Source organism: Solea senegalensis, linkage group LG8 (assembly GCF_019176455.1).
Source record: "Solea senegalensis isolate Sse05_10M linkage group LG8, IFAPA_SoseM_1, whole genome shotgun sequence".
Classification (NCBI taxonomy): Eukaryota; Metazoa; Chordata; class Actinopteri; order Pleuronectiformes; family Soleidae; genus Solea; species Solea senegalensis.
Genome location: NC_058028.1, coordinates 5,019,497 through 5,041,492, shown reverse-complemented (window position 1 = coordinate 5,041,492; position 21,996 = coordinate 5,019,497). Strand labels below are relative to the sequence as shown.

Sequence of the window (21,996 nt, the reverse complement as noted above, 5' to 3'; positions counted from 1 at the left end):
GCGTCAGACGTACAGCATTCAGAACAGAATATTACTGTTCTTTTATGTTGTCTTGCAACAACAAAATTTCAAGCTGCATACACCATATGAAATACCATGTAGACTTAGTGGACCTACTGATTTTGGGTAAAAGTGTTATCAAAATTTATCTTCCCCATTTTTACATGGCAGCCTCAGACATGCCTAAAACATCTTTCAGCCGATGTAAATGTCCCTTTCTCAAGTTTATCTTTACAAAGCAAGCAGATATTCCTTTCAACACATCAACACAGAATACATAAGGGTTCATAGGACATCTATATTTATTAATATAGATATATGTAACTAGACCAGCAGATGGAGCTGTATGGTCTTGCTTGAATAGATTAGTAGAAAACTGATCACATGTACAATTGTGAAATTAAGCTTCATTCTATATTTGATTTTGTCATGAAGTAAATATTGCAATTTGATTTGCCACTGCTTCAGTATGTCCTGAATTATTATGAATCATGAGGTACTTTGTTCATAAATCATAAACAAAAAAGAAGGGAAGTAAACATCCAATTTGTTAGTATCTCCAAAAGAGAGATTTCAGATTATTATAATGATTCCTTTTACAGCAACATAAGGACCAAATAAAGATTCCAAAAATGTCCTTTTCATAGGTTCAAGTGAAAAATACCACAGCTAAATATCAAATTGGCAGTGAGCAGAAAAGCATACTCTGAATTTAATTAAGGAAACATTTCAGCTGAGCTGCTAAAAGAACACCTCAAAGCATCCTCACTGGTCCTGTTTAAGGTCCATACTACCAATTCCAGGAAAGGAGCTACAGGACGAGCTTAACAGGCTGAATTAATTTGTGTGATCTATACAGAATAACACTGCAAACAACTTGTTCTTCCAGGCTACTGTACCTGTACCATTGTTACATTAACAGTCAACAATCCTCCATCTCTTACTCTGTCCACAAAGGTGTAATAAATGATTAACTAGCATCAATTTGCACTGACCTGGAAAGACAGATCTGATGACAAGCAAAGTTCAAGTGGTTAAGGTTTCTTACTCTGAACAGATAAACTATATTTGTATATTTTAAGTATAAGAAATACCCTCTATTTTTAAAACTGCATCATGCATGTTCCAGCTTCTTTACTTCTTCTGTATCCCAGAATGAATAAAACAGCTAAAAAAACACAGATCAAAGAAAGGGACTGATAAACAAACTGAAAACAGCTCACCTTGATTTGAGGAGGGCAGGTAATGTTTGCAAGTATGTGAGAAGTACCTCCACAGGCAGGCACTTTGTATGATAGCTGCAGACCTGAGTACAAACAGTGGAAACCCCCAGCTGTTGGGCATGGTGGGCTAGCTCTACTCCTCTTTGGAGAACAGGGTTGAAGATATGCGTGTAGAGCTGCCACTGCACTATAGCATTGCCCCGCAGGGTCAGGTAGCACACATGGCCAGCTATCTGTTGGCTCAGCTGCCAATCCTCACCAAACACAAGCTCTTGATAGGCCTCAAGAGCATCCCACTTCCACAGCATGTCCTCTGCCCCACCTCCACTTGGCAGAATACCCTGGGAGCGGTAGCGCAGACTGGGAGGAACGGCTGAAGGTTCCCCATGCTGCAGTGTTTCTTCCAGGCCTGGCAACTGGCTGCTGTCTAGAGTGCAGATATTACAAGAGGCCAGTTTGGCTTTCTCTGAGGGCTGGCCTCCACCAAGCTGGTCTAGGATAAGTCTACTCAAGACACTGAGAACATGAGACTGGTAACTACGCAGACCAGGGGCTTGGAAAGCATGTAACAGGGGTCCTACAACTGAGCGAGGCTCCATACAGCAGCAGATTCCAACAGCCTGTACCCCAGCAAGTACCTGCAGTATAGCTGGTCCACTTGAGGATAGACGCTGCAAGAGCCGCAAGCATTGGTGAGAACAGGCAGCCAGGCAGCAGCAGCGCTCAGGGTAACGCACCACATCACCATCCGTCTCGTCCTTGCTGTCTCCATCCTCTTCAAAGGGGTTGCGTCTAGCTGCCTGTTTGAAAGCAGAGACAGGCAACCCTGACAGATCTCTATGGTGATGCAAGAAGTGTGAGTATTCACAACGGCGATGACGCCGCCTGGCACATACAGACTGATGCAGCTGCTCTGATTTTGCTTTCTTGACAGCACTGATGATTTTGAAGACCCCTGCAATGAGACCTCGTAGCCTCTCTGAAGCCTCACCTCCTACTTCAGAATCCCTTGCCCTGCCAAGTCCCTCTAGCCGCAGCACTGTGGCCTCAAAGAGCTCTAGGCCACGATGCTGGACAAATTCGTGGATGAGCTCCAGTGCTTGACTAAAGAAAAAGGGGTTGGGTGTGGAAGCCTGCAAGCAACCAAGAAGAACCTGTAGGACTCCCTCTAGAAGCTCTGGCAGCAGTAGTGCCCTGTGACGATAGCGTGAGAATGAAAAGTCATCCTGGACCTCCTGCAGGGTTTTCTTTTGCCGAGGTGCAAAGGGGTTTGTTTGTCTGTCCAAGCAGCTCCGAATTTTTAGTGTGGCTCGCAGCAGGTCTGTAAGACTGCGTCTCAGACTGTCTGGAAGGGTTTCACTCTGACTTACATCTACTGACATGAGATGTAGGATGGTGCGTAGTAGCATCCTCTGGACCAGGGCAATGGGTTCTTCGGTCCAGCCTCCAGCAAGCTCCTCTGCCCCAGTTCCACCTCCACCACCTCCCCCTGGACAACAACAATCTCCAAACTCAGTTAGGATCTCAGTGAGTGTCGGAACAACACTGACCGCAAGGCCAGGGTTGTGGTTGATGTTCATGTCAAACTTACACACCTTCTCCAGTAGGGAAAGCAACACGTGGCAGAGATCAAACGGAGAGTTTTCCATGCGGTTAAATATTGATATTGCAGCTGGATCAGTCAGGGTTTCAGTGTCTGCTGTCTGGGACCCAGGGGCTCGGGGATGTGGGTATGGTGCACTCATGATTTCTGCTGTGGTGCTGGCGGTAGATGTGAACTGTGAGTACTCAGACCGATGATGCTGATAGCTTAACCTGATTGTGGAACCATGTGATCTTCGACTCCTTGCACCACTTGGTGCTGGGAGTGCTTTGTCTTCAGAGTTTGCTTCCGAATCCGAGGTAGAAACCTGGGACTTGCGCGCATCCTTGACAGAATACCTCTGTGCTGCTCTGTGTGACCTCCGTGACTTCCAGGTTCCACTGCTGACACAGGACCTCTTCCCAGAATTCTGTTCATCTGGTGCAGCCTTCTGTCCTGCCTTGAGCGGGACAGCCTTCACCTCCCGGGTAAGGAATACCTCCAGCAGGGATGGCAGGATGAAATCTGTCCACACAAAAACATTTGTCAGTTGTTTTCTAGACATAAATTTAGTACCAAAACGTAAATCAAGATCCTATTAGGTTTGGAGAGGGGTTAGGACTTCCAAAAGTCAAAAATTTGTACTTCAAAAATCTGACTTTAATAAAGAAAACTAAACTAAGGAAACCGAAGCTCAGTTGCATGTCAATAGCGATGGCGTTCCTAGTTTATCTTCGGAGAGTAAATATTAATTAAAGTAAAAATGTCTAGGGTACATGTTAAAGAGGATCAGCAGTCCTGTACTAAATATCCGTGTCATCCTGAGGTCACAAGCATCTGCACTTTCATCTGCATTTCTTCTTCTCTTGTGTGACCATTTATGTTTCTACCACTAAGAATAATAAACCTGGATAATGAAATGATTAATAGTTTCATAGTTTGCAGTGTTAAGCAAATACCAAATAATACATGAACATCATTTGAAGAGCACATCACAGGCAGCTTTTACAACCAAAAGCAATTTGTGCCCACTTTCCACTGCTTTTACAAAGGACCAAATGCACAAGTAATTTAGTCTCTTCCACAGAGAAATTAACATGATATTTTGCATACTCATGTGACAACAGATGTAGATATACATTTTCTTGATGTGAAAAATAAATAAACATAAATAAATAACAGTTGGTGTGGGTGCCAGCATAGAAGTCAAGGAGGTAACAGCCTATTCTGCCTACCGTTTTTAGTGATTAGTCATATCAGGGAATCTTGGCATGTTTGCTGATATCCAATAGCAATTCAATATCGGCCAACACTGTATAATATAATCTTAGAGAATGTAGTGCAAAATTTGATACTTGTAAAAGAAAGTATGTAAATTAAAATCATTCAGAATCATTTCAGACTATGAATAAGAAGCAGTCACATACCATTGCAACAGTGTGCAATATGACGAGCAAGTAAGCGAGTAAGTATTTGTGAGTACGCACCAGGGGCTTTTTCCTCCTGTACAGGGATCTTCCACACCAGTGGCAGTAGAGATAGCAGCAAAGTGAGCAGTTCCTCTCGACAGGTCAGCTCCTGAAAGGGTAGAAACACCACACTGATGTTACCTAGAGAGTCTTCATCACCACTCTCTTTGCTCACACTCTCATGTCACATTAAGACACGCCCACCTAGACCCACTCTCAAAATTGATTGAAGATTATCCTTTTGGGGTTTTACCACTTCCACTAAAGATTGCATCTTTTTGTTTAGGCCTTATTTTTTTTATTTATGTGGATTTTAATAAATAGTAAAGTTAGCATTCAGTGCAAAGTGTGTAACAGAACAATGTAGCACCTAAATGACAACCTTACTTCCGAGACCCAGGGGATCTATTCAAGACATTTCTCACAGCAGAGAGAGAACCAATTTCTTCATGTGTTAATTAAAAACAACCAACCTGCTCCTTCATGTGTGAATTAAATAGTCATTAGCTTGCTGGTTATGGTTTAATTACTTCCACAACATGATCATTTAGCTGTCCAAAGTCTTATTACTGGTTCATTTCTGTCTGTTTTTAGCTACAGCTAAAAAATTTGCAGCAAAGTTTTTGCCATTTGAACTATTCAACTGTTTGTATATAAGGATGTCAATAGCTTGACACTTACTACTTGGTCAGTAATAAATTGTATTTTAAACATGCCTGTAGGAATACTATTGTGTGTAACTCTAAGTAAAATCTAGGTCACAAGACAAGGTTCTGAACCCAACAATCCACTTGCCAATACGTTTTTTGAAGGACAATTTGCCAGGACTCACAAAACCTGTTGATTGGCAGTCACTTATGATTAAATAAGTAAAGACCAGGCTCACAGAGACCTGCCAGCATCTCCAAAATGCATCACAGATCTCATTTCTAGCAGGTTGGAAATTTGATCTGAGTCTGCAACAACTCATGTCACCCCAACCAACCAGGATAGGGTAAAGACAGAACATTAACACAACAGCATTTAATCAAAGAGAGAAATAATTCTTGTTGAGCCAAAAAGTGCCTTTGTAACTTCTCATGTGTGTTTTAGTGATGAGACATTTTAGTCAGCAGCTCCTCCTGGTAAAAGATTGTGTAATGTGTCTCCCAGTGCCCACTCACTCATATATTGTGAACAGAGTTGTTAATGATTTACCATTAGCCAATTAAGAATTTAAACAAAGAAGAATAAGTGTTTTTGTATTACTTGTTATTATACAAACATGTTTAAAGAAAATGCAAAAAATCTGCAACCCTAACTGTGAACCCACAGCAACTGCAAAGCCTCCAGATCACATGACAACACATCTTCTAGTGTGGGATACACCGTGATCCTTCAACTCTAAAAGTTATCCCATGTCAAGAGTATTGCTATCATTTTTCACTGTAAAGAAATGTGTCATGGAAAAAAAGGTTTAGAACTACAGTAGTAGATAGAGACTGAGCGGCACATGATGTGATGAAATGATGTGAAGATTCTAACACAAAATACTTTTTTTTACTATATGGTACATGCAAAACTTTTATACAGCACAAATAATTAATTTATAAAATGTCTGATTTCCCCTGTCACAATAGACGACTCCATTCAGGTCACATCTGACGCACAAGGCTGCAGCATGTGATAGCACACTTACACATTAATGCATTCTGATGAACGGGAAAATAAAACAAGCATGTGTGAAGCCGGCTAACAATACAAGGCCACTGAGACACCCAGAGTCACACATTCACATTCATATTATGTTGCATTCCATAATGCTACTGCAAGTACTACTAACATTTTAAGACACAGGTGGTCAAAAATGACTGCACTAGGGACCATAGCTTTCTCTTTGAAGTCACAAAATGATCATTACATTATTCCTGAGGAAATGATGGCCGATGGATTTCTTGTCCACATGCTGTGATATTATCATTATTTTTATTATCAATTCATCTCAATGGGCTTGACACACTTAAGCTCTCAATGGTTTAGCCTGTTTACCAATAACTTTGCAACTTCTCTGAAGCTGATTTCACTTGATTATCATCATAACCCATAAAGCCATTACACAGTTTTTATGTAGTCAGAACTATGACTAATCAGCAACAACAAATCTATTGCATGGAAGTGATGCGGAGCAATGCCAAACCCCAACACTGAGAAGTCATGATGCTTTCAATGTATGTGTTAAATTGCTCTACTTTTCATGTCAATTGTGAAAGAACTATGATTCACTCTGAATACAGGAATGTGTTACTTTACCTGGAAACACACAAGGATCAATTACTTGAGTAAAGCAAATGTACACTACTTTGAAAAAAGCACTACTAATAAATCTTTGCATTGACAGTGAAATTGATTTGTTTATCAGCAACAACATCCTGCATGCAGCAGCATCAGCACAACATTTTGCAGTCATGTAATAAAAACTGTAGAGCTTATTTTCTCTTGCAAGAAGAGACACCCTGCAAAATGTAGCAACACCAGCCTCAGAAGTAGATAGGGAGGCCAAGGGGCCTTTAAACAAGGACATAAACAACACTACCTGCAATTTCCATTTGATGATTAGCAGATACTAGCTGCAGCAGGTTACACATGCGTGCTGTGCTGTTACCTAACAGTTGCATTTAAAAGGTTAGTTATGTGAGTTTGATTAATTATGTTAAATCAAGTTAAGTTAAATTAACTAAATAATAAATAAATAACTAAATAAAATCAGTGTCCATAGTTCAGTGTGGATATTACTTAGTTCAGGTTTTTTGGTTCTCAGTTTAGCTACCTCTTCCAGAGTAACAGGGACATGCATAAAGTTGCCATTTCTACTGTAAATATTAATTTGTGAGACTCGTTTTTGCTAAAATGTTAAAGAAATTCTGGAACCAAAATTTAAATGCACATATTGTGTGATGTGGTTCTAACAGACAGGATGGATAAATGCTATAAACTTTTCCTTACCTGGTCAATGATCGAGTCCAACGTGCTGAGCAGCAGGAAGCCCCGTCCCCTGACCAGGTACTCCCCCAGTGCCACCATGTGACTCTCCTCCTCATCTTCCTCTCGAGCCTCTGCTCGCTGAGCCACTGCACTGCATAGTTGATGTACATCAGTCAGGAACTCCCTCGCCAGTGTGTTACTGGCCCCACTCATGTCTGAGCTACAAAAGACAACATAAAGCATCACAATCAAATCGTTCACACAATAGTACACACACTCAAAATAAGCAAAAAAACACACAATTTCTGGATAGCAGTACGATGGGGTGGAGTGGCTCAGTGGTTAAGACCGGTACCCTGTGTGTGAAAGACATCATAGTCGCAATGGGTCGCAAGTTTGACTCCACCCCTGGCTGATTGTACTCAATTCCATTGTAGTACATTTGATCTGTTCCCAACTGGAGACACTAACCAGGATATGATGCAAACATGATAACTGTTCCAACACAATGAAAAAAAAAACACACTGCTATTTAAGTTATTGTAATTTAGCCCCGTTTTTATTTGTTATGTGAATTTCCTCTGTGTATAGTTATATTTAAAGTATTAATAAAGGCTATCTTAGTATTTACATTGCCATGGAAAAAAAATAAGAAGCTATTTTAGGAGGAAGAATTACTGAGATAACTTCAGAGGTAATTTCAGAGACTCACATAAAACATAAATGTATTAAGACTTCAGAAGTACCAGATACAACTATACCACATAGTTTGAAGCTTATGTTGACACTACAATTGTCCAGTATCAAGTATCACTAAAATACAAATAATATTTATCATAAAACTTGTCCATAAATTATTGTTTGGGGACAATCACGCTTAGGTTCGTCATAGATGACACACAATGTGGCAAAGCAATGTTTTAATCAATACGTTAGGGTCAGTTCAATGGAAATGCCTGCATGCATACCACCATAACCGCGTGAGTACTACAACATACAAGTACAGTTAGATGAAAGAAAGACAGGGGCCTTAACCATTTCCGGTCACTCCCTCAAAAAGCCTACGCTCATTATGTTGTATAATCCAAGCAATAAGGTTGTTCCAACAGTCTCCATTTCAACAAGCAAAACTAGTGCATGTCAGATACAGTATATGTTGCTGAAAGGTTAACAAAGACTTGTGCCATGAATGAAGAGTATACACAGAGTGCCCTCATGCTAGCCTGCTCACGTCTCCCAGACGTTCCTCTCAACAACAATCATACATCGAACCTACATCATACAAGAAACACACAAACAAACACACCCTGAACAGGAAAATCCTGACAACACAGCAAACAAAAAAACTTGACAACATAAATTTAAGACACACTCTAGGACTGAGCCATTGGACATTCCATGATACAGTAACCAAATAAGAGTGTTCACTTTTAGTTTAGATGTTTTGGCTCAAACCATCTGAAATACAACAATAACATAAGAAGACAAGAAGCATGGAGATCTACACTAATACACCGCAAAGGACCAAACAAAAGGACGAGGATTATTATCGTCTTACCAAATGTTGCTGGGCCAAAAAGTTCCCTTCCAGTCATCTTGTTTTTGCTCTAAGTCTGACTGTAGCCCTGCTGGCTGTATCTCCATACCTCCTCACACCACTGCTCACTGAATTTTCTGTTCTGCAGCACAAATTCCATTAAATTGGAATTAAAATGGAAGCCTTCCAGATTCGCAGCAGATCAGCGTATCACATGAAAGCATGTGATGTCACATGGCAAGAGGACTGGCCTTGGGAATACTGACAAGCCCCCAGGCCCCTGCAAGACCTCCATAATCAACCATCCTTCACAATAACTGGCTTTGTGTTCCCAACTACAACAACTGTTTAAGGATTGTTTTCAATAAGGTCGACTAGCAACAACTTGTATGCTCTTAACGTATGTATGGCCTGTAAGACCAACTCATTGCCATTATATTCTGATATCTAATTTAGACCACAAGGATGTCCAAAAAATATTTGGCTTAAACTATGTCAAATGATTTTTTAAGATATTTTAACAACAATAGGACTTTAATCATAATCCTGCTGCACGAATGTCTGCTCTATAGATATATGATGGAAAATGACCTTCAGTCATACATAAGTGTTGTACATGCTGCAACGCTAATGAGACAAATCAGTAACTAAAATGACCTCACTAGAGCAGACATTAGCCAGCACTACTGAAAAACATCACTCAAAATTGAATTTGCTATAGACAATTTTCCATACATTTGCTGTATTAATTCTTAAAGACGATATTCTTAACAGTGTCTGGATTTTAACTATATTGTAGTATATATTATACTATATAAATACTATACTATACTACTTAAAAAGAGCCAATACAAAAACATACACAAGAGCTGCAAAACAATATTTTTTCCTAAACATTAACACACAAAGAGTTCATTTAGTTTCTCCATCAGCTATGTACTTCCATCCTCCCCGCTGTGTTATCATAACCACAAGACAGTTGACAGTTGGACAGTGATTAAAGACTTGTAAACATGTTTTCCATGATATCTTCCTGTTGCAAAATCAGGGAATCTCATTTCTGCAGAAATCATATTCTATTTGTGTTTGTGTCTGAGGTCAATTAATGTGACAGATAACATTCAAATGTGGTCTGGCTTAGTGTACGGTTTATAAAATTGTCAGTGGTTAGAATAGTATCATGGAGGTAAAATGGATGCAGTTGTCGAGGTTACTGACAAATCGTCAGCACTAATTGTGCCTGTGTCGCTCTGTAAACCACTCACTCCCTCCACCAGAGACTATAGAGAAAATCAATCTCTGTGGTCATCCTCTTTTTTCTCCTGCCCGAAGGCTCCATCTTCAACATCCTTTGTCCTATATAATCACTATTCCTCCTGTGCACATGTCTAAACAATTCAACCTCAACTCCCTTACTTCTCTACTCCCTTCCCAACACCTCATCACTTTGGGGGAGTCCAAAGCCTGGTCCAAAACCTGGTCTTAATGGTACAGAACCTAATTTCTGAGGCTCTGGGTATGTTTCAGGCTAAGATGTGAGTGGTGTTAGGTTAAGGCAGTGGTTCTCTATTATTTTCTCACCCCCCCAACTGAAATACTATTGAGAACCTGCTAATTTTTATTTATTTATCTGTATAAACCACTGAATGAGTTGTCCTGCCCTGCCTCTCACATCCCAGACAGATCTAAATAAGACCTACCAGAATTTCAGTGCATCTTTGGTGCTGTGGCTGGGATGATGCTGCACATAGTGGAAGAGGCACAGGAAATTCTCCAGACTCTGAAGACTGACCTGATAAGAGACAGAGATATACTGATAAGATACAAGGAGCAACACGATTCAAACACAGGCTTTTAGTTGCAGTAACCCAAAGACAAAATTGATACACAGAACAAGCATTATCATTATCAAAACAAGGTATGTCATTGTTATGCGTATATACAGTTATTTTTAAAATGATGTAATGGATTTGAAAGAATTCAGTCCAGAGAAGTAACAACTATTTTTTTTTTTTATCTCTGAGCAAAGAGTCCCCAAAGTCATATTCAAAGACTGAACAAGTTCTGGAGGACAGCACAGCATTTCGGGTTTTTAAAATCATAACCAGAAATAAACTGAGAGTGCAAACTCTCTGAGGAAACAGAGCACGTAGAGATTAAATCAGCTTTGTCACAGCACTGCAGTTAGTGTCTCTCTCAGGACTTAAACAGCAAGACAAGCCATACGACTGCTTTTAACTACATTACATTACATTACATTACATTACATTACATTACATTACATTACATTACATGTCATTTAGCAGACGCTTTTATCTAAAGCGACTTACAATGGAATCAAGTACAAGGGGTGGAATCGAACTTGCGACCCTGATGTCTTTGTTACACAAGGTAGGGTCTTAACCACTGAGCCACCCCACCCCATACATTAGTGCTTCCAGGGTGTTAATACCGTCACGGCAGACATGGGATCTTCTAGGCCAACGCCTGGCCGTCGTTTACAACTCACACGAGCTGGCTTTATGCCTCTGCTAATCTGACACCACTGACTGGGTTTATTCAGGCAACACCGATCCCTGGCTGAATGTCACTGCACTGAGTGTCTAGGGTCACAAAGCCAAAGGATAGACATCACACAGTGCCAGTCACATTACGCATTGTCTGACTTGCAATTATACTGTCAGGATGGGGAAAACAATGACATGTAAAGCCGCATACGTTAAAATTGTATTGGGAATTAATACAAATTAAAAAGCAAACTAATATTTTCATTTGAAACCACAAAGAAATGACTGTGTTTTACACCGTGTGTATTATGTACTTAAAAAAAACCCTGTATACAAAGTATAGGATAAACATTTCAACATTAAAACATGAATGAAATTTGGAAAACAGCAAGTCAACAATTATGCTATGTTTTAATGCTCAATGGCATCTTTCCACAAGTGTAAAGATAACTATTGTTATCTGGCATGAACTGACTTTTGTCACATTTTAACAATACATGCTTCAGGTCGTCTGTAAATAAAAATGTACAAAATACTGTATATATTTCGATGGGAAGATAAAAATAATTGTCTCTCTGCATCCTGATCATAAGCTATCAGATAAACAAGTTGAGCAGTTAGCAGCTTGACTTGGCTACACTCAGAAAAAAAGACTTTTAATATGAATTTACTTCAGTCAGTATTTTCCCAGGTTTTAATTACCTGCTCTGCATGTTTTCAAGATGAGAAGACCTCTGTGAATAATTATGCTATTAATAAATCTAACGACCTCCTGAATGATGAACACTGATGGAATCTTAACTAGTAGACGCTGACTGCTTTGTTGGCAATAGCAGTAAAAAAAACAAAAAAAAAACACCTCGATCACATACTACGTCACAAAGTCACCAAACACTTTTTGATTTATTCTCTGAGAGACACCAAGTGGCAATAAAATAAAGGATCCCTGTAGAGGTTTGGCTCTATGGAGCAATAGTTTTACACCTCACAAACATAAAAAACTGATAATATGATTTCATGCTGTCCTTCTGGTTAACAACCATGTGAACAATGCAGGATTCAAAATATCCATGACATCCGTTTTTCTCATGTTTTATGAGTCAAGTCAAGTCAACTTTATTTCTAGAGCACTTAAAAACAACCAGGGTTGACCAAAGTGCATTTAAAGGCAGGTAAAATATCAAATCAATAAAAACATAAAAGTAAAACAGTAAAATAGTAACATAATAAGATAAAAAAATAAAAAAATAAAAAAAGTGTCCAAGTTGACTATTCTTATCCTGAAGTGAAGGCCAAGGAGAAGAGGTTGGTCTTCAAAATTGATTTAAAATGTTCAATGTTGGGGGCGGATTTAATTTCCATGTTCAATTTCAGAGAGGTAAGATGGTGCCAAACCATTAAGAGCTTTAAACACCAACAATACAATTTTAAAATCAATCCTAAAATGCCAGTGGAGGGAGCGCAACACAGGTATGACTCTTTTCTTTTTCCCTGTCAAAAATGAGGAACCATAGATCATATTAAGCACACAATAATTAGTTTGCACCCTTGGGTTTCCTACAAAGAAAAAAATGAGGATAGAGTCCACTTCACACCACGCAAATAATTTAGATGCATGGACACATGTTCGTCTATTCACACAATCTGTTGAACCCCAGACCATAGAGGAAAGTGACAAACACAAAAAGTGATTGATCTATTTCACATTACCTTAAGGAGTAAATATAGTATCAATTACGGTTATAGTGTGTTTAGTCTAGTGTACATGCTCTACAATAGCAATGAGTGCCTATGCATATGTGTGAAAAGGATTTTCACACTGTATGTTTCAAGTACACTGCAGATATTCAGGTACCTAATGTTTCGTCACACTTGGCATTTTGCTACCAACAAGACCAAGACGTTTCTGTCACAGCAAAAGCAAGCTTGCGGTGAGTCAACTTCCTTGCTAAACTGTCAAAGCAAGTTTCTTTCTATTACAAAACTTTAAAAGAGATACAAAATAATAAAATAGTGATTAAAATGCAACTTTAAAAAATGCAAAGACTCTAAAGTTCCAGGTGATGCCCATGCAGACTGGACCACACTCACCAAAGTCAACGAGAGGCAGAGAGGATGACACTTCAACACTGGAGGTAACAACCCACCCAAGCAGAGAAGGGATGGGTGGGTGGGTGGGTGGATGGGGGTCACTGCATATCAGGGGGCTGGACAACATCACACACAGGAGACGGGAAAGGGAAGAAAAAGAAATGAATGGCTGATGAGAGAGACAGGAGAGGACAGGAGTAAAACAATGAAAGCTGACAATAACATAAAAGGTGAAATAAATAAATGCAGCTAAGAGCAAAGATAAACAGAGGGAGCGACTGGCAGAAAATCAAAGCTTCAGGGTTGCCAAAACCGTGATTAGATTAATTAATAAGCCCTGGGGCTGCGCTGGAGGTGTGCACTCACTCACTTAAAATCAATCCACCCAAATTATTATCTACAATTTGGGTTTGTCCTTGTGTTATCAGCATACCTGTTATGGGCACATCATTTTTCGTGCAGGAAAGGGAAACTGAGTAATGTGTGATAACACTAATTTGATAGCAACTGAGGTGTTTTTTCACCTCAGTTGAAAAAACAGAGATCAGAGGGTCTAATCTAATATTACAATGCACTCAGCTCAAAGCAGACCGGTGATTTGACAGTGACACTGCTAATACCAATTCATTCAGGAAAACTCACTTGAAAAAAACAACACTATGACTTGTCCTCTGCAGTATTAAACCCTACCATATAGTGGTAATTTGAGATGTTGACACATTGAGTATTTTTTGAGGCTTGTTGCTCATATGCCGAGATGTTTATTTAACTTTTTGCATTTTAATTACAACTTGAAATTTATTGGAAGAATAAGTTATTGACCAATAGGGATTGGCTAGGACAGAAAGATATGCAAAAAACAAAACAGTAGTAGTAGTAGGAGAAGAAAGTAGTAGCAATAGTATTCGGATACAATTTCCGAGGTCATGGTCATTTTTGCAATTCATTTACTCTTTCAGATGGCAGGTTAGGACTGCACATAATATATAAAGGTATACAAAAAAGGAGCTATTGCTGTTGCAAAGGCTGAGGGGAAAAAAAAAGCTTGACTACATTGCAAGTGAACATGTCGCTCAGTTTGTCTGCACAATGCATGAGAATTACAGTCGGACTCGGTGGCATGCAATAACATAGTTATATTTGAGAAAAATGATATCTGTATCATTAGTTTTATCTCCCAGCCAGAGCTGTGACCTGTCTTAATCCAACATGGCCATCATGCGAGGCTTAGTCATGGGAGTCTGGTGACTGAGTCACCCATGCTGGTACAGACGTTCCTCTCAAGCTCTCTTTGGATAATTGAGTCGACTACAACTTGGAAGAAGCAGTGATAGCGATGTGATCCTGTCCTCGTGAGAGAGGACACAGGGCATTGGTTACGCAATGTTTTTTCCTGTTTGAGATCCCCACTGATCTAATTTGACATTTGGGTTATGAGCATCATGAGGAGCCCCTAACGTTCTGCATTTGCTCACAGCCGTCGAGTCAGAGAGCAAAGCCGCTTCACACAACACTACAAACAACTTTCTTCCCTATTAACACATACAACCAAAATGTCAGGAGGCTAAAATCAAAAGGCATGTTTGTGATTGTGTCAGATTCATACTGTCACAAGCAGTGACCTTTATTCAGGCGTAGCCGCTGCGCAGGAAATGAAAATGTGTTGATCTCTGCTTTGTTGTTTTTATTACAGGGAGATAGCATAGATGCTGGTGTTGGTCAAAATTACAATCCCCCGTGGCCTTAGACTGACTTTTTGAAGGCAGATATCTGACTTAATAAAGTGCCACTGGGTGGAAAAAGCTGAGGCAGAGCAATGGTTGACTAGAGAGACAGATGAATAATTCATCCATTCAGCCAAGCGTTTAGAACAGCCCAGGAGAGCAGAGCCAGTAAGAGTAAGTTTGAAAACAAGAGTCAAACAATAAATGCAGATGTGAAACTTGTCCTGTGGTCAACCAGCTATAAGCTTGGACAGCCATGTAACTCAAGAGGAATTGGGTAAACAATGTCAAAAAAGTCCCACCAAAAATCAACATTACTAACAACCTGTGGTCAGATTAGTTTGATGTTCACAAGACAATTGTAACTCTGGTTACCACAGCCCAAGGCATGCAGATTTCACACATTGGTAGACATCAACTGGTTTGAGTAAGCAGGTTATGAAAGCGTTTAGCTTTACCTCAAACCTCCGGCTTCACATTAGGTTAGGTAACACAAACACTGAAAACATGACAGCTGAGAAATATCCATCAACTCTACAAAAAGGCACTAAGAGGATCCTGATTCCTTACAGCGAAGAACGATAATGCACTGTAATGCCCATTATTTCTTTAGTGTGAACCAATCCTGCCTCTAGCTTTTACATAATAACACTAATCATACAGTGAGGTCTAAAAGTTGGAGATAAATTTACTCATATCATAGCAGACCACATGAGTGACTGTAGTTTTAATAAAGTGTAGGTGGATGATTTTTCTCTTTTACTTTTGCTGTACGATAACAGAGGGCAATTAAAGCACCAATTACTTTTTCCCATTTTACAGTTGCAAAGATGTAGATTATGATCCGTGCACATTATACAGTAGATAATTGCTTGAGAGAGCTTGAAAAGTTTAACAAATGAAATTACAGCTGAACACAAGAAAAGATTGCACAAGATATTGTCTCTGATGATGTATAATGTGCGTGCAGCTTTTACCAAAATATCAGAACCGCATTGTAGGAAACTAAATGCAAAGGCCTAAATTGGAGTTAGAATTGGTCTGAAATTCGAATTACCTGATTTTAAAGTGATATAAGGTGAAGGAACCACTGAAGACCTACTATCTTGATATCTTGAGCTCTTGGAGACAGAAAGACAAAAAAAGTGAAGCCCTCTAAACTGCTCACTTTGGTGTTTGAAACATCCTGTTAGCTCACAATGAAACTGAAACAGTCCAGAGGAAACTATTGTGATTGGTTCCTGACCAAGGTACCACACTCTGCTCATTGAGAGACAGCAAGACAGGGCAGGAATCAAAGTGGAATCAAAACCAGGACCACATGAACAGTTTTGAAAAAGTTTCTTTCTTTGACCCCAACAAATTTATGTCTTCATGGCATTTCTGCTTTCTCAGAAAAGTGGAATTTGAGGTTGACAAAAAAACAGAAAACAGGAAGACTAAGGTCAAACATGAAGCCAAGATTAGTCTCCAACAAATAAGCAACTATGTATGAAAAGCAGATGAAATGGAAGCTCTTACCATATAATGCAAACATTAAATTAGGTATTTTGTTATGTTTTGATTGAGAGACTCCTCATACTGACTGTGCATTTAACTTTAATTTTACTGTTATATATACTATTAAAGTGCAAATTCATCCTGTTATTGTTGTGATTTACATTATTGCTTTGTTTCCATCCTGGTACAGTTTGGTTTGATATGGTTTGGAATGGTCAGCCCCGTGTCAGGCTTGCATTTCGACTAAGAACAGTACCTTTACTTGTTAAGCGGGGTGTGGGCTGTATACGATGGCTGTGTCACTGAGTTACATAGCATGACGTTGTACCGGTGCAATAACAACAAATGATGACATTGAACGTGACACAATTTGTGGCTGTGTGTCTCAACAAGACATCAAGCTTTGAATAAGAATAGAAAGCTTATTATAAGCTAAAGCTAAAACATTTCTAATACAGTATTTTGCACCAAAGCGAACAATTTCACTCGATGCAATCACGGCCTATGTGTTCTCTGTGCTTTGAAATGAATTCCTTCTTGATGGATGACGCAGCTACACAGAGAGCAAGCAAAATTTCCCCAAAACAACAAAAAAAGTCAATCATATTGTATCGTACCATATCATATAATCACTTTGTTGAACTGTTTGCTGTGCTCAATGACTTTAAGATGTAGATTAGTGTAAATATACATGATTTGTACATTCTCTGTCTGGTGTATATCATTACAGTTTATATACACACTGATAAGACTGACAGAGTAAGGAGAAATGCAGACAGTGGAGCAGTATCATTGACATTGTGTGTCCCCATCAGATTCAATCAGGAGGGAGAGCAAACTGAAGAGCACAGATGTGCTCACTTAACCCTCTATTTGCATCTTCTCACACACACACACACTCACGACAAGTGGAGAAGCAAACACAGCCGACCCAAGGCACTGTCACAAGAAAAAGTGACATAAAAAAGTTACCATTAATAGAAAGGCAGAGTCTCCTTGCTGCAGCCCAAGCATCGATATCACCATGACAACTGAGAAGCCAGCAGCATTTCGACAGCCAACATCCTTACATGCACCAACATGATTAATAAAGCAATGAATGAACCACCACAGACATGACAACTACAGAGGAAGGAAACATTATTTCCAAGACAAAAACCCTCATGGCTTTCTAAATTTAAGAATTACACAGGCCTGTCTTTAAAGGATAACTCACATGGGATAAATTATTGTGTATGTGTGTTTGTATGTGTACTTGTATTTGTTACCTCTTTAGGATCTTTTCTGGAATAAACACTGCCCTTGTCAGGACCAGGTGTCCTCATGGAGACCAAACTGATTAAGTCTTAACTCTGGTTAAGTTTAGGGCTAAGATGTTAACTGTGTTTGGGTTAAGGTTAAGCATTAACTGGTTATGGTGAAGGTTATGGATAGGGATAACACTTTGTTTAGGCTGTCAATGTATTCTAAAAGCACCCATGTGAGTGTGTGTGTGTGTGTGTGTGTGTTTTAGTTACACTGAACAGTATACAAACAAAATGTACTTCAGGAGCCTAATAACTCACATTTGCCCTCATCAATATGTAAATGTATGCAGCACAGCACACTGAAAGCTAATGCACCATGATTACAAGTCTCTATTGTAGTAGTTGCACGTATAAATGAAAATAAATCTGTTACATCTGCACAGCTGCAGGTTTATTTGTAGTTACTGCACACAGTTCATGTTATTTCTGAAGTTGGTCTAATCACCATAGTTATGGTTAGACATTAACTGGTTATGGCTAACACATTGTTTAGGCTGTCCAAAAGACTGGAAGTCAATAATGAGAGTCCTTCAAAGGATAGTGGCACAAAACTGTGTGTGTGTATCACTCTTAAGCCTGGGGTGTGATCTTAATCCATGTCTCGTGATCTGGCTGCATTCTCTGAAGGCAGGATGGGAGTGAAATGTAATGCAGTGGCCTGACAGAGATTTTGAAAACCACTGTCACTTACTCCTGTGATATACTGACACAACACAAAACTGAACAAAATGAACAATCTGTGGTTAACGCCTGCCTCCACCTGCAGTGACTCACCTCCAGGGCTAGTGCTGCTCAGCTGTGAGTTAGATTTCTGGTTAAAAATATTACGCCAAGGATCTTCAGGATACTGAGGACGATTCTTTTCACGTTCTATCCAACATAGCATTTTTTCTTTCATTTATTTTTACTTCTTAGGTCAAACACAACCACAGAACAACCTCTTCTACTGAATGACTCTCCACACTGTGGTTACCCCACTCATACAATTACACATAATTCTACATATGCAATACAAATTAAGTGAACAAAACACAATATTCAACTGTCCTACAGATTTGTTTTACACAAGTACCATCTGGACTCTGTTTTAGTCAAACTAAACCAAAACATGTTAACATTGGTGTGTTGTTCCAACTGTATATACTGTAAATTGCTATACCAACAGACTCCAAAAGTATGTGGATCAGCAGAGACAGAAAACTAATGAATGCAGCTTCAATGACAAGCAGCAGACTAAAGGACTGAATTTAAACAATGTTTGCTATTGTTGGATGACGTGACCTTTTATTCAGCATAGAATCGAGCAAATCTGATAACAACACCAAAACAGTTTGGACTCAATGAGGACTAAATATTTATACTATTTTATGACATTATTTAAAAATTCAAAAGTCAGGCAAAGAAAAAAACAATTGTATCATAGTGTGCAAAATGAGCTGACCTAGTATTTTATCAGCTTAACTACTCAGAATTATTATCTGCTCCACATTGCTCAAAATCACTGGATTAGATACTAAAAATTAAGATCTGATGAAAACAAAATGTATATTATATAACTGTTTTACTGAGCACAAGCTGTAAAGAGAGACATGCAAACTCATATGACCAGTTTGTAAGTGAGATGTGCTCAAATCTGTCACACTGCTGATTCATATTATGCTATTCATATGATTCATATTGGGCTATTTATTTCTTCTTCTATGGGAGCACAGTGTTTAGTTGTTATCTGTATTTATTTTGTGTGTTTTTTATGTTTTTTTTAATGACTCATTAATGGCTAAGTAACAAATGCATCATCAAAACATTAGGTGGATTTCCATCAGCCTGTCTTTAAGCAAAATATCTTTAAATAACAGTTCTCAAGCTAAAGGGAGGTAGAAAGGTTTGTGTATTAATAGAATGTAAACAGAGTCAACAACTGAAATGTCACTTTCGTTTCTGCATTGCACAAAAAACATTGGGTAAGAGGTGAAGTAGAAGAGGGTGCTCGTTTTGTTGCACTATGCTGTCTCACCATTAGCTAATTTGTACACATTGGTCCTTTAACATCAGTGGATGGAAACCAACATAGATGCACAATTTATTTTTCTGAATTGTTGAAAATGTCTTGATACATTTAACAAGTTTTAATGGAAACCAGGTGTGTGTTATTATCATCTTAACTTGTTTAAAGATGCAAGGCTGGTTGCACATCTGGTAAACACAGGGCTGTAATAAAAAGGTGCAGACAAGAAGTCTAACACATCTCCAGGACCACCACCTTTTAGTCCTGGAAATGAAAATGGAAGGAAAGGCATAGAAAAAGCCCCGAGTTTCGTGAGTGTCCATCCCATCGATCAAGTGTGCTTACCTGCAGATCCGCTCCCTGCAGCCTACAGTCCATATACTTTTCCCACGCATATGACAGATCAGTCTGTTGTACACTGGCCATTGCGTTCATGCCTCCAAGTGCCACAGCAGTCAGGCCGGGGGCAGGAGTGACTGAATCCTGCTTGAGGTTTCCGTCCTGGTCCTGCAGGTGACTGGAAGTGACCTGGACAGAAGCAGCAACTGTTCTCCTGAATTTTTCATAGCAGCCTCATGATTCACTGCGCAGCTCTGCCACTGTTTCTCTGGAGGAAAACACAGTGTCAATGGTTAGCAAAACAGAGTCAGCTGACATAAACACTCAAGCATTTATCCGCACACACAGATACTGACAGCTGGATGTGACGCATTTGAACCTGAATTAAACACGGACTTCGGCCGGACGATATCGGCACAATTTAGCATTACTGCAATAAAACGAACTCAAACAATACACTCGGCTAGCTGGCTAGCTATGTAGCTGACATAAAGTGCGTCAATGCATCAGGTACGCAAAATCATCTCATTTCCGGTACACGACTTTGGTTTTCAAAGTAAGACTAACTCATAGGTACCTAAACAAAATTTACAACGGTAGACTCTTGTCTCACTAAACCCAGCCGCATGTTTTAAATCAGCTTGTTTCTGAATTTAACAACGTAAGCTTGTGATTTTTCTTTCATGGACATACATTTATGGAATTTTAACAACAAATATATTTTTTTATTTACAACGTAATCATACATTTTATTTTATTTAAAATTCATTTAATTAAATACTTTATATAAAATGCGTTTAATAACATTCACTGTATCTTCGTCATTAACTAACTAAATAAATATATATTTATATAAAAAATTTAAAATTAAAAAAATATTGAATTCACGACTGATTTAGTGTGATGCGTTTAGGAATAATGCTACATAAATACCACAATATAACAGTGTAGTAAAAGATGTTTACTCATATTTTGGGACTTAAGTGTATTAAGGACCTTTTATTTTGAAAGTTCCGATCGATCGTCGGGTTCATTATTTAAGCTACCTTGACCACGACGGCTATAACCAAGAAAGCTCGATATATTACAGCAAAATGTTTGCATAAATGTCACATTAGCCTCAAGTTCGCTATAACTCTCAATTAAAACCTGTTTCAATTAACAAACCTGACATTAGAGTGTTCCGGCTCTTTTGTAGCTGTAAATTGACTGTAGTTACTGGGTATGGCAGCTGTCAAGACAGTGCAACAGATACAAACGACACGTCGTAAACGCTGTCTACCAAAATAAACTGTCGGTCCGGCAGCACAAACGTCTTATTTAAACTCATAACAACAAGTTCCTCACGGAAAAAAATGTCATTAATTAATAAATATATACATTTCATACAAACCTTCGTTTCCCATAAATTAAACGCAGCAAACGTTAGCCTCCTTCCAGCAGAGGGCTGTAGGTGTGTTTTAGCCCTCAGCCTCGACTGCAAGGCAACAACAGTACCGCCCCTTTCTTTGCCTGCTGCTCCACAGAAGCTCAGCCGCGAAAACACGTATTTACATATATAGTATACATATATATACACATCTATGCCACTGTTAAACCATTATCACTTTTAATGTTGACTTACAACAAAAAAACAAGTTATATAACTTTGAGTAGTCCAAAAGAATTGAGTTGATAATCGATAATAGAAAAGATTGATATCACGATTTTGTTGTATCACGATAAATAGCATGTACAATAAGTTGACTGGT

The 21,996-nt window shown here is 39.0% G+C and overlaps 1 protein-coding gene across 10 annotated transcripts in view; it reads right to left on the bottom strand.

Annotated features, from left to right (window-relative positions):
- The window catches only part of LOC122773164 (lysosomal-trafficking regulator-like), a 52,980-nt gene extending 31,283 nt beyond the window's left edge, over positions 1 to 21,697 (bottom strand). For 5 of the 10 annotated variants that reach the window (XM_044031597.1, XM_044031599.1, XM_044031600.1 and 2 more), the window contains exons 1-6: positions 20,602 to 20,746; positions 20,252 to 20,513; positions 10,473 to 10,564; positions 7,257 to 7,455; positions 4,293 to 4,383; positions 1,224 to 3,330 (exon numbers count right to left, since the gene is read on the bottom strand). In XM_044031597.1, coding sequence (XP_043887532.1) covers positions 1,224 to 3,330; positions 4,293 to 4,383; positions 7,257 to 7,455; positions 10,473 to 10,564; positions 20,252 to 20,341 — 2,579 coding nt within the window. In that variant the 5' untranslated portion in view covers positions 20,342 to 20,513; positions 20,602 to 20,746. Of the gene's footprint in view, positions 1 to 1,223; positions 3,331 to 4,292; positions 4,384 to 7,256; positions 7,456 to 10,472; positions 10,565 to 13,370; positions 13,435 to 16,151; positions 16,233 to 20,251; positions 20,514 to 20,601; positions 20,747 to 21,638 lie in introns of those variants that run through there. The other 5 variants (XM_044031603.1, XM_044031604.1, XM_044031598.1 and 2 more) reach the window with 4 other exon arrangements.
- Between the last annotated feature and the right edge of the window lie 299 nt (positions 21,698 to 21,996).